This window comes from Heterodontus francisci, chromosome 29, assembly GCF_036365525.1.
Source record: "Heterodontus francisci isolate sHetFra1 chromosome 29, sHetFra1.hap1, whole genome shotgun sequence".
In the NCBI taxonomy this organism is placed as follows: Eukaryota; Metazoa; Chordata; class Chondrichthyes; order Heterodontiformes; family Heterodontidae; genus Heterodontus; species Heterodontus francisci.
Genome location: NC_090399.1, coordinates 12,691,131 through 12,704,916, shown reverse-complemented (window position 1 = coordinate 12,704,916; position 13,786 = coordinate 12,691,131). Strand labels below are relative to the sequence as shown.

General features: G+C 43.2%; 1 protein-coding gene across 6 annotated transcripts in view; it reads right to left on the bottom strand.

Annotated features, from left to right (window-relative positions):
* Window positions 1–13,786, bottom strand: part of mdc1 (mediator of DNA damage checkpoint 1) — a 66,763-nt gene that overhangs the window by 30,319 nt on the left and 22,658 nt on the right. For 5 of the 6 annotated variants that reach the window (XM_068009441.1, XM_068009446.1, XM_068009442.1 and 2 more), the window contains 3 exons: window positions 11,084–11,173; window positions 7,868–7,957; window positions 1,379–1,429 (listed from right to left, as the gene is read on the bottom strand). In XM_068009441.1, the coding sequence (XP_067865542.1) occupies window positions 1,379–1,429; window positions 7,868–7,957; window positions 11,084–11,173 (231 nt within the window). The remainder of the gene's footprint in view (window positions 1–1,378; window positions 1,430–7,867; window positions 7,958–11,083; window positions 11,174–13,786) is intronic. The other variant, XM_068009443.1, reaches the window with a different exon arrangement.

Here is a 13,786-nt window from a genome sequence, read left to right as displayed (position 1 = left end):
TTCTAAAATGTGCACAGTTTTCAGCTTCTCTCACAGCTCGGTTGCTAAAGCCAAGGGAACAACTGTTCCAATGCATTCAGGTTACTGGTTCCCTGCTCGCTCTAAACTGAGCTGCTTGACTTCCTCTACAAATTAAATTACAGGTGCCAGCCATGAATCAGTGGCTAGCACTCTCCCCTCCATACCAGAAGCTCATGGGTTCGAATCCTACTCCAGAGACTTCTTTTTTTAACTCTTCAATCAGGGGATGCAGGCGTTGGTGCAAGGTCAGCATTTATTGCCTATCCCTAATTGCCCTTACTGAATGATGTGCTAGCCCATTTCAGAGGGCAGTTAAGAGTCAACCGCATTGCTGTGGGTCTAGAGTCCACATGTCTGCCAGACCGGGTAAGGACAGCAGATTTCCTTCCCTCGAGGACATCAGTGAACCAGGTAGGTTTTTACGACAATCTGGTAATTTCATGGTCCCCATTACCGATATGGGCTCTTTATTCTTCCAGATTTATTTCGTTAACTAAATTCAAACTCCCCAGCTGCCATGGGAGGATTTGAACTCATGTCTCTGGATCATTTGACAGGCCTCTGGATTACTAGCCCAGTAACATAAGCATTATTCGAACATACTCATTAAGCATATTGAGCACATAATTAAGGCATGCACTCCCAGTGCAGTTCTGGGAGAGTGCTGCACTATCAGGGGTGCTGTCTTTCAGAAGAGATATTAAACCAAGGCCCCGCCTGCCCTCTCGGGTGGATGTAAAAGATCCCATGGCATTATTCTGAAGAACAGCAGGGAAGCTATCCCCGGTATCCTGGCCAATATTTACCCCTCAATCAACATACCTAAAAAAAAAAAAGATTATTTGGTCATTACCTCATTGGCCTTTGTGGAAACTTACTGTGTGCAAATTGGCTTCCTACATTACAAAAGTGTCCATCCTTCAAAAGTACTTCCCCACCCAGTGAAGCACTGTGGAACACCCTGAGGAAAGGAGGCGCTATAGAAATGAGATTTTATTCATCCTTTCCAGGATAAAGTACCATTCAGCATGTGAGGGAAGCACGGATCGATAACTGGCGGAAAGATGCTGACTGAAAACACCCAGGAATGATATCCCACAGGAAAGATTCCCCAACCTCTACTCAAACCCCTCCAACATCAGGACCTGACTATGACAAATTCCCAAGACAGAACTGCACAGACTTTGCCATGAGACTGTTATTAACTACTATATGATTACTTAGCCAAGAACTGAAGCTCACTACATGAGAATCGCAGACTTGAACTCACTCTGTGACGTAGCACTAATACCGTGCATTGCGTAAGTACATTACTGTTCAGTACAGTTTGGAAGACCATTCCGAATCTCTTGCTTACCCTTAGCTTTTCCAAGTTGATTCCCTTGATCAAAACCAGAAGTAAATGGCTCTGGAAAAGGAAAGAAAATAAAGCAAGGCATTGAAATTAGTGTAGAAGAGGATCAGCCTTTATCATTATTCCCCAAGCTTGACTGATTTTACATGGATGTATAATAATAAAAAGAACAGCAGCACAAAAGGAGAAATCTTGTTGCTCCATTTGAAATTTGGCATTCTTGTGTCTGTCCTGGTGAGTGCAAGATGAAAATCTTTTTTTCAGCAATAAATCTAACTGCCTCAACCCCTACTGAATGCACTTAATCAGTAACTCTCGTACAATAATGAACCAATGTTCAAATTCTTGTGAAACAGGCCAATGTTCTTGTCTTCCTCTTGAATCTTCAAAAATCATGTAGCCATTTTAAATCTTAGCAGCCATTAATGTACATCTTTTTAAAATAAATGTGGTTTTTAAGAAAATGTCATGCAGGCCCCCACCTGCCAAGAATGAGGCACATTAATTTCACCACATGGACATTAAATTTAAAATTGTTGCTGGGAAGATGATAAGGCCTGCCACAAGGGGTTGTCAGGCCCCTGGCTGGAAAGATATTTTGTCATATTAACAATGTTTGGGAAGAAAAGAGCTATCCCCTGCTCATTACAATCCACAAACAGACGTGGGTGGAACGGTTGGTCAAATGACTAACCTGCTTGGCAGTCTGGGTTTTTTTCTGAGTTGTGCTTTTTTGAACTGAGAGAGATCAAAAAGCTGTTTGCTCCTGGATGGAAAAGACCTCTCCTGACTGGCTTGCCATTGCCTCTCCTGTCTGCTCCCATCCCTTTCTCATGGAACTCCAAAAGCCCACTGAAGACACATGAACCCCACAAAAGAAAAGTTTCCTACAGTGAACAAGGTTTAAGAAGAATACTGGGCCCCAATGAAAAGCAAGATCTACCTACAAGCAAGGACTCTTCAGTGAGCTCGAAGACCCGTTACAAAAACTCTTCAGATATTGCCGCAAATGTTTCCACTTTATTTCTTCTGCTCGTTTCTGTCCCTGTCTGCATGTGTGTATCACATATGCCTGCTAGCGTGGGGCATCGTGTAGGTGTTAACCGAATTAGAGTTTAAGTTTAAAGTTTAATAAAATTTCACTTTTCTTCTTTAAACCTAAGAAAGCCTATTTGTGCTAGTTTCTTTATCTTATAACTGGAAAGTGGTGAACAAGGATTCACCAAGGGGGAAGCTAAAAACAGCGTGTTTAAAATTAAACCCTGTTACAGTAAGACCAGATGAAGGCTGAAAGGGAACCCTCGACCTCTTTCTCACCTGGTTGTAACAAAAGGAAAGGAAGAACCAGCATTTATATCATACTTCTCACAACCACAAATCCTGAGGCCATGAAAGGCAATGTAGAACTGAAAGTCCCTTCTTTTTCCTTCCTAGCCCACTGACACTATGGAAAATTGGAATCCCCTCCACTGCCAGCCCAGCAGATGCCAGATAACTCGAGGGAGATTTTTCCTCCAAGGTACATGGGTGCGCAGCCACGCAGCATATCCAGAACATGCTGTACAGTGCAACAAAGTGGTGCACAACTTCAACGTTCCTCTTAATATGCACACATGTGTGGCTGTGCAGCAACCTTAAAGGGACTGCGCAGTGCAATGAAAAATTACAGGAAACGTTGATCAAGACAGGTCAGGAATTGAGCTTGGGAGCTGTACAGCTCATATTTCACACAAAAAACAATGGCAGAAAACCATTAAAAAAAACAGCTATTAACCTTCAAAATTTCCGCACCGCCTCCCCCCACCCCCCCCCCCCCCCCACACTCCCCCAACCTCATTGGCACTTGATTTTAAATAGCTAGGAAATACAGGAACATATCTTCAATTTTACAACTGTCAATATGGTTCGTGGTGGTTAGGAGGGGTGACAAGAGCATTACACAGGTGCACATGGCAGAGAAACTGAAGGAGATTTTTTTCTGCTCATTCTGTTATCCAGGCCACAGTTCCATAAGCTCTGGCCATCCTCTGCTACTTATTATTCAGCGCCACTCTTCAAGCCTCCACAGCCTTGGGCAACTTGAGTGAACCCAGTGGCACCTGAGAGGAGGAGGCGGCCAGTTGGCACAGCACGGGCCAGGAACTAAGAAATGGAACTTTCCCAGTCCTATACAGTATAACTAAGCACCAGAACACCACACTTGAGAAATCAGTGCTGGTAGTGGTTCTGCTGTAGCCATTTACACCTCCTTTGGGCCAATCTTCTGCTTCTTTATTTGTTCCATTACCACTTCCTTTTTGCCTTACACCATCATCCCTTTTGCCATTTAATCCCACCTGTCTTCCACCTCATCACAAACCTTCCCTTTTGTTCTATCCTCTCTCCCCCGCCCTCCCCTTGGCTCTGTGCTTGCTTATAAACTGTTAAATTTCTAACTTCTTCCAGGTCAGACAAAAGGAAATGTTAACTCTGTTTCTCCACCACACAGACACTACGTGACCTGCTGAGTATTTCCAGCACGGTTTGTTCATCCCAAATGAATACGAATTTAACAAAAAAAAAAACAGTTGCTCTAAACTGCCTTCTTGTGGTGCTGTCGAGTAAGAAGTCCCCTCAAGCTTTATGATCAAAATCCATTCGGTAACAGTACACCATCCATATTGGGTCGAAAATAAAATCAAGGGTTTGTTTCATTTAAAACTAAAATACTTTGGGGTGGAACTGAAATTATATGCAAGATCCTCTAAAATCATTTAAATGTTGAATCAATCAATGATCAATCAAATGGCCATGAAAGATATGATACATATTTATAAAGTATATACTTAAACTCCTGCTTGCATTCCTCTACCTGTGATTCACCCACCACAAATTTGCAGTTAAGGATGTCAAGGCCATAGAGAGGGTGCAGAAAGAGAGAGATTGAGCAGAATGGTACCAGGGATGAGGGACTTCAATTATGTGGAGAGACTGGAGAAGCTGGGGTTGCTCTCCATGGAGCTGAGAAGGTTAAGAGGAGATTTGATAGAGCTATTCAAAATCATGAAGGGTTTTGATCGAATAAATAAGGAGAATTTGTTTCCAGTGGTAGAAGTGCCCAAAACCAGAGGACATAGATTTAAGGAACTGGCAAACAGAACCACAATCGGGCAGGGGTGAGGTGGCTCACCACCACCATCTAAAGGGCAATTAGGGTTAGAGCAATAAATATTGGCCTTGCCAGCGATGCCCACATCCTTCGAACAAATTAAAGAAATGATGAGGAGACTTTTTTTTAAACACACAGTGAGTTATGATGATCTGGAATGCACTCCTGAAAGGATGGAGGAAATAAATTCAATGGCAACATTCAAAAGAGTTGGATAAATACTTGAAAGGAATAAATCTGCAGGGCTATGGGCAAAGAGCAGGGAGGTGCTGGGGGGGTTCGGGGGTGGGGGTGCGTGGGGCAATAGGACTAATTGGACTGTTCTTTCAAAAAGCTGGCACAGACAGATGGGCCAAATGGCTTATTTCAGTGCTGCATTATTCCATGATTCCATCAATTGCTACTTTAAGAAAGGGTTTTGTTGTTACAGAAGTTGCTACAATAGTTTTTTTTTTTAATTCGTTTGTGGGATGTGGGCATCGCTGGCTAGGCCAGCATTTATTGCCCAGGCTTAATTGCCCTTGAACTGAGTAGCTTGCTTGGCCATTTCAGAGGGCAGTTAAAAGTCAACCACATTGCTGTGGGCTTGGAGTCACATGCAGGCCAGACCAAGTAAGGGCGGTCGATTTCCTTCCTTAAAAGGACATTAGTGAACCAGATGGATTTTTACAACAATCGACAATGGTTGCGTGGTCACCATTAGACTAGCTTTTAATTCCAGATTTATTAATTGAATTGAAATTTCACCATCTGCTGTGAGAATTCGAACCCATGACTCCACAGCATTAGTCTGGGCTCTGGATTACTAGTCCAGTGACATTACCACGAGGCCACTGCCTCCAACAGTTCGTCAAATGACAAGCTGCCGATCCTGTCAGTGTCGTCAGATCTGTCACTGAGCGGGAGAAGCTGCCCAGCCAACAGGAAGAAAAGAAAACTGAACAGGGGTCCGATCTCCAGTCACAACTCCAGTGATTTACAAAGGAACAGGGGTCACAGGCAGCCCAGTTTAAAAAGAACACACACTATTGTTTTTGAATCTGAGACTTCCTAATGGCCCAGTTGGCAAAACTATAGAATCATAAAATGGTTACAGCACAGAAGGAGGCCATTCGGCCCATCGCGTCCATGTCTGCACGAGCAACTCACCTAGTCCCACTCCCCCACCTTTTACCTGTAGCCCTGCAAATTTTCTCTCTTCAGATGATTATCCAAGTTTTCTTCTAAAGGCCTCGATTGAACCTGCCTTCACCACACTCTCAGGCAGTGCATTCCAGATCCTAACCACTCGCTGCATGAAAAAGCTTTTCCTCAGGTCGCCATTGCTTCTTTTACCAATCATCTTAAATCGGCGTCCTCTGGTTCCGGATCCTTCCGCCAATGGGAACAGGTCCTCCCTATCTACTCTGTCCAGACCCCTCATGATTTTGAACACCTCTATCAAATCTCCTCTTAATCTTCTCTCCTCCAAGGAGAACAGACTCAGCTTCTCCAATCTATCCAAGTAACTGATGTTCCTCGCCCTGGAACCATTCTCGTGAATCTTTTCTGCACCCTCTCCAATGCCTTAACATCCTTCCAAAGGTGTAGTGCCCAAAACTGGACACAATACTCTAGTTGAGGCTGAACCAGTGTTTTATACAGGTTTATCATAACTTCTGTGTTTGTATACTCTATGCCTCTATTCAGAAATCTCCTTCTGTACCATGAATGACTGTATAACCGCTTTCTCAACCTATCCTGCAACCTTCAATGATTTGTGCACATAAAACCGCAGGTCCCTCTGCTCCTGCACTCCATTTAGAATGGTGCCCTTCAATTTATATTGCCTCTCCTTGTTCTTCCTTCCAAAATGAATCACTTCACACTTTTCTGCATTAAATTTCATCTGCCACTTGTCTGCCCATTCCACCAGCCAATCTGTGCCATCTTGAAGGTTATCACTATCCTCTATCACGAGATTTAATCCCTGTTCTATGCTGAATTAGCTAATCACTGAAAGAAGAATTTACATTCCCACTGCACCTTTCACATTCTTAGAACGCCCAAGGCGCTCTACAGCCAATGAAATACTTTTGAACAGTAGCCATTATTGTAATGTAGATAGTACTGAAGGAGTGATCAAAAACAAGCTTTGAGGAGGAGCAGCAAGGCATAAAGGGTCAGGCAGAGAGTTCAAAACAGCAAAGCTGGGATAGCTGAAAGTTCTGCCACCAATGTTGAATAAGAGATCAGGTGGTAGAGAGAGGAAAGATACACAGAGGAGGCCAGAACTGCAGCATTAGATGGTGTAGGCTAGGAAAAGACTGCAAAAATAGGGCAGGGAGAGTCCCTGGATGTGTTTTCAAAGGAGAACTGGATTTTAATTTGAGTGCTTTGGGGAACAGCGTGCCAGTGGAGGTCAGTAAGGGCAGTTGTGATTAACGAGTGGCACTCAGTGCAGGACTGTATGCGGACAGCAGAACCTTGGGGAAGTTGGAGTTAGTGTGAGATGAAGGTCAGAGCTGGGCAAAGACATAATTTTAGACAAGACTCTGGATAACAAGTGTGTAGACCACCAAATAGATGTTAGCAGATCATTTATCTCATTGCTGTTTGCAGCACCTTGCTATGCACAAATTAGCTGTTTGCCAACAGGATAAGTGTCAACAAGACAAAAATAATGAATTGGCTATAAAGCACCTTGGGATGTCCTGGTGTCATGAAAGAAGCCACATGAATGTCAGTTCTCTTCTTTGTCCTGCAATGGAGGGGAGGCAACGGCAAAGGTGGACAACACTGCGGAGATGGAGCAGAAGAATTATGGAATAGTTACAGCACAAACAGAGGCCATTCAGCCATTGTGTCCATGCTAGCTCTCTGCAAGAGTAACTTAGTTACTTCCTTTTCCCCCATAGTCCTGCAAATTTATCATCAGATAACTATCCAGTTCCCTTTGGAAAGGGATTGTGGAGATGGTTAGACTGTTCACTTTGACAAGTCACAGAACTTTGACACAATCGATGAAAGCTGTGTACACTGTGGGTTAGATGCTCGGTAAAACGCCCGTACAAATACCCAACAAAAGGCTATATTAATGGAAAGTTATTTCCATTCATGCTGCACTCATCTATCTTGCCTCTAATATTGCAAATTTGGCATTGAAATACAGAATCCACACTGTGAAGGTTGTAACAAGTGGAAAACGAGACTTTCCCCCATAATCATTTCATCCCATCCCTGCATCCAACTGTCTCTCTGTAAGCAATAAAAGAGGTTTGTATCTGGCCCAGGTCAGACACTCAAAGCATCTCTCAGCTCAAAAATCACAAACTCCGTCATGCGTACATTTGTCTGAATCTTACTTTTGAAAGTGTCTTTGCCAAAAGTTGCAGACTGAAAGGTGAATGGCTGTGTGGCCTCTTCCTCTGTATTGCTTGCTGCCGCAGTGTTGCCTGTGGAGGAACAGAGCAGGTGTGTGATTGGACTAGGCTCGCATGTCAAATTATTTCCTTCTAAAATATGCACAGTTTCCCGGCTTATCCTACAGCTCAGTTGCTAAAGACAAGACTTCAACAGTTCTAACACAATCAGCTTACAGCTTCACTGCTCACTCTAAACTGAGCTGATTGTAAGTATCTTGTAGAGAAAGTCAGTGTCAGCCATGGCTCGGTGGGTAACGCTCTCGTCTCTGAGTCAGGTAGTCGTGGGTTCAAGTCCCGCTCCGTACACTTGAGAATGTAATCTAGGCGGATATCCGAGTGAGGTACTAAGGGAGTGGTGCACTACCAGAGGTGCTATATTTTGATGAAATGTTATTTCAGAGAAAAGCAGGGGAGTTCCCCCTAGTATCCTGAGGCATTATTTATTTCTCATAAACATCAGTATAAACAGATTATCTGATTATTATCCCATTGCTGTTGTAGCACCTTGCTGTGCACAAGTTAGTTGTCGCATTTCCTACATTACAGTGAACATATTTCAAAAGTACTTCATTGGCTGCGAAGTGTTTTAGGATGTCACAAAAAATGCTGTACAAATAAAGAGTTGTTTTTTTTTCCCAATGGAGATGAGGGAACAGCAGAGGTGGAAAACACTGTGGCAACAGAAGTCAGGGATTGTGGTGACATATGGGTATCGGGTTTGAACACGACAAAGAACTTGTACACAGCTTTCATCAACTGTGTTAACCATGGGTTAGATGCTGAGTAAAACTCTCTTACAAATACCCAATAAGAGGCTATAACTCTGAGCAGAGCAGTAGTGTAGAAAGTTTAACATTTGTAATGAACCATGGTTCGACGGCACTTGGAGTACTGTGCACAGTTCTGGTCTCCATATTTCAGAGGCACTGGAGAAGATGCAAAAACAACTGAGAAGAATGATACTAGAACTGAGAGGTTACAACTATCAGGAAAGATTGAAAAGGTTGGGGCTCTTTTCTCTAGAACAAAGACCTGAGAGAGGTTTTCTAGATTATGAAAGAGTTTGATGGGGTAGAAGTAGAGAAGATGTTTCCACTTGTGGGCAAGACTAGAACTGGGGGAATTCAGGAGAAACGGCTTTGTACAGAGTGGTAGGAATGTGGAACTCGGGGTGCAGAGGTGGAGAAAAATAGAATAAATGCATTTAAGGAGAAGCTTTTTAAGTGCAAGAGGGAGGAAAGAATATAAAGAAATATTGATGGGTGAGATGAAGAGAGGTGAGAGCAGGTTCATGTGGTGCATAAACACCTTCAGGACTAAATGACTGGTTTCTGTGCTGTAAATACTTTACAGTACTACAGGATTATTTCCATTCCTGCTGTATTCATCTATCTTGTCCCTAATATCATATCATGTTCCTAATATTGCCAATTTGGTGCTGAATTACAGATGCCAAATTCTGAAGGTTGTACCCAAGGGAAACAAGATTTTGTGCCATAACCATTTCATTCCAGCCCTGCATGCATCAAACCCCATAGAAACAGATGGGATATATCCCAGGCTGTTATGTGAGGCAAGGGAGGAGATAGCAGGGGCCCTGACACAAATTTTCAAATCCTCTCTGGCCACAGGAGAGGTACCAGAGGACTGGAGGACAGCGAATGTGGTACCATTATTCAAGAAGGGTAGCAAGGATAAACCAGGTAATTACAGGCCAGTGAGTCTAACACCAGTGGTCAGAAAACTATTGGAAAAGATTAATCAGAGATAGTCAGCGTGGCTTTGTCAGGGGGAGATCGTGTCTAACTAACTTGATTGAATTTTTCGAGGAGGTAATTAGATGTGTAAATGAGGGTAAAGCAGTTGATTTAGTCTGCATGGACTTCAGTAAGGCTTTTGATAAGGTCCCGCATGGGAGATTGGTTAAGAAGGTAAGAGCCCTGGGATCCAGGGCAATTTGGCAAATTGGATCCAAAATTGGCTTAGTGACAGGAAGCAGAGGGTGATGGTTGAGGGTTGTTTCTGCGAGTGGAGGCCTGTGACCAGTGGTGCACCGCAAGGATCGGTGCTGGGACCCTTGCTGTTTGTAGTGTACATTAATGATTTAGATGTGAATATAGGAGGCATGATCAGTAAGTTCGCGGATGACATGAAAATTGGTGGTGTTGTAAATAGTGAGGAGGGAAGCCTTAGATTATAGGACGATATAGATGGGATGATAAGACGGGCGGAGCAGTGGCAAATGAAATTTAATCCTGAGAAGTGTGAGGTGATGCATTTTGGGAGGACTAACAAGGCAAGGGAATATACAATGGATTGTAGAATCTTAGGAAGTACAGAAGGTCAGAGGGACCTTGGTGTACTTATCCATAGATCACTGAAGGCAGCAGCACAGGTAGATAAGGTGGTTAGGAAAGCATATGGGATAATTGCCTTTATTAGCCGAGGCACAGAATATAAGAGCAGGGAGGTTATGATGGAGCTGTATAAAACGCTAGTTAGGCCACAGCTGGAGTATTGTGTGCTGTTCTGAGCACCACACTATAGGAAGGATTGATTGCACTGGAGAGGGTGCAGAGGAGATTCACCAGGATGTTGCCTGGGCTGGAGCGTTTCAGCTATGATGAGAGACTGAAAAGGCTAGGATTGTTTTCCTTGGAGCAGAGAAGGCTGAAGGGGGATATGATTGAGGTGTACAAAATTATGAGGGGCATTGATAGATTAGATAGGAAGAAACTTTTTCCCTTAACAGAGGGTCAATAACCCAGGGCATAGATTTAAGGTAAGGGGCAGGAGGTTTAGAGGGGATTTGAGGAAAACTTTTTTCATCCAGAGGGTGGTTGGAATCTGGAACGCACTGCCTGAAGAGGTGGTAGAGGCAGGAACCATCACAACATTGATGAAGTATTTAGATGAGCACTTGAAATGCCATAGCATACAAGGCTACGGGCCAAGTGCTGGAAAATGGGATTAGAATAGGTAGGTGCTTGATGGCCGGCACAGACATGATGGGTCGAAGGGCCTGTTTCTGTGCTGTATGACTCTAACATCCAACGGTCTCCCATTACCAATACAAGAGGCCCAGATCTGACACTGAAAGCATCTCTCAGCTCAAAATCACAAACTCCACCATGGGTACATTTGTCTGAATCTTACTTTTGAAAGTGTCTTTGCTGAATGTTGGAGACTGAAAGATGAATGGCTGTGTGGCCTCTTCCTCTGTATTGTTCGCTGCCGCAGTGTTACCTGTGGAAGAACAGAGCAAGTGTGTGATTCTTCTAAAATGCACACGGTTTTCAGGCTGCACTCCAGAGACTTGCGCACATAAATCGAGGCAGATAGTGCAGCACTCCCTCAGTACTGCAATGGACTGTCGGAGGGGCTATTTTCGAATGAGGCGTCAAATCAAAGCCCTGTCTGCCCTCTCAGATGGATTCAGAGGACTCAGAGGATCCTGTGGCACTCTTTCATAGAAACTTAGAAAATAGGAGCAGGAGTAGGCCATTCAGCCCTTAGAGCCTGCTTCGCCATTCATTATGATCATGGCTGATCATCCAACTCAGTCACCTGCTCCTGCTTTCACCCCATACCATTTGATCCCTTTAGACCCAAGAAGAGGAGCAGATGAATCATAGAAAATTTACCACACAGGAGGCCACTGAGCCCATCACATTTGACGAACAGCAACTCAGCCTAATGTCACCTTCCCGCACGAGGTCCATAACCCTGCAGGTCAAGGCTCTTCAAGTAGACATCCAAGTACTTTTTTATGTGTGGTGTGAGTTTCTGCTTCTACCACCCTTTCTGGCAGTGAGTCCCAGGTCCCTACCAGCCTCTGGGTGAAAATATATAAATTGCAAGAAGCAAGGGACCAAGTACTGAGCCTTGGTAACAGCCTTCCAGTTGCAAAACCACCAGTCAACCATTACCCTTTACTTCCTGCCGCTGAGCCAGTTTTGGATCCAATTTGCCACACTCCCGTGGATCCCAAAGGCTTTTATTTTTTGACCAGTCTGCCATGTGGGATTTTGTCAAAAGTCTTTCTAAAATCCACGTAGACAACATCCACTGCACTGCCCTCCAACCCTACTTGTCACCTTCTCAAAAAATTCAATGAAGTTAGTCAGACACGACCTTCCCTTGACAAATCCATGCTGACTTTCTTTGATTAATCTAAGCCTCTCTAAATGAAGCTTTATACTGTCCCTCAGAATTGATTCCAATAATTTGCCCACAACCGAAGTTAAGCAAACTGTCCTATAATTACTCGGATTATTCCTTCTTTCTTAAACAATGGTACAATGTTGGCAGTCCTCCAATCCTCTGGCACCACTCCAAGGAGGACTGAAATATGATGGTCAGAACCTTCGCAATTTCCTTCCTTTCTTCTTTTAACAACCTGGGATATATTTCATCCGGGCCTGGCGATTTATCTACTTTCAAAGACATCAAACCCTTGAATGTTTCCTCTCTTACAATGTGTATCCCATCCAATATTTCATACCCTTCCTCCTTAATTAGGATGTCATCATCGGCCCCCTCTTTTGTGAAGGTATATGCAAAGTATTCATTATGAACTTTACCAAGATCCTCTGCCTCCACACATAGGTTACCTTTTTTGGTCCCTAATAGGTCCTACTCTTTCCTTAGTTATCCTCTTGCTCTTTATGTACTTCCAAAACATCTTTGGATTTTCCTTGATTTTACTTGCCAGTATTTTTCATGCCCTCTGTTTTCCTAATTTCTCCCCTACACTTTCTGTACTCTTCTAGGTTTTCTACAGTATTAAGCTCTCAGTGTCTGACACAACCTACCCTTTTTTTGCCTTATCTTACCATCTATGCATCATGAGGCTCTAGATTTGGCTCTCTCTTTGTGGGAAGATGTTTACCCTGAACCCCCAAATCACTTCCTGAATACCTCCCATTGCTCAGACACTGATTTACCTTCAAGTAGCTGTTTCTAGTCCATTGTTGCTAAATTGCTTTCTCAGCCTTGTAAAAGTGCCCTAGCCCGAATTTAGAACCTGTATTCCTATTTTATCTTTATCCTTTTCTGTAACTATGCTAAATCTAACTGAATTATGATCACTACCACAAGAGTACTCTCTCACTGATACTTCTTCCACCTACCCAGCTTCATTCCCTAAAACTAAATCCAGAATTTCCCCCATTCTTGTTGGGCTTTCCACATACTGGCAAAAAAAAGTTCTCCTTAATGCAATTTAGGAATTCTGTGCCCTCTGTACCTTTTACACTGACTGTATCCCAGTTAATATTAGGGTAACTGAAATTCCCCACTATTACTGCCTTATTGTTTTTGCATTTGTCAGAAATTTGCCTACAAGTTTACTCTTCTATCCCCTTCGGACTGTTGGGATGTCTGTAGTACACTCCCAGCAGTGCGATTACACCTTTTGCTCCTGAGTTCAACCCATATAGCCTCACTTGATGATCCCTCTAACATATCATCCCTTGTCACGGCTGTAATTGTTCGTTTAGTTAATATTGATACCTCACCTTTTTTACCTCCCTCTCTATCTATCCTGAAAATTCTGTAGCCAGGAACGTTAAGCTGCTATTTCTGCTCCTCTCAAAGCCAAGTTTCAATAACAGCTAAGAGTTCTCCCCATTGTCATGGCCAATATTGATCCCTCACAAACATTACTAAAAACAGATTATCTGGTCATTATCTCAATATTGTTTGTAGGACCTTGCTATGCACAAATTGGCTGTTGTATTTCCTACATTACAGCAGTGACTCCATTTCAGAAGTACTTTACTGTAAAGTGTTTTGGGATGTCTATATAAAAATAAAGTTGTATTTTTCTTTTGCAATGGAGGCGAGTTAACAGCAGAG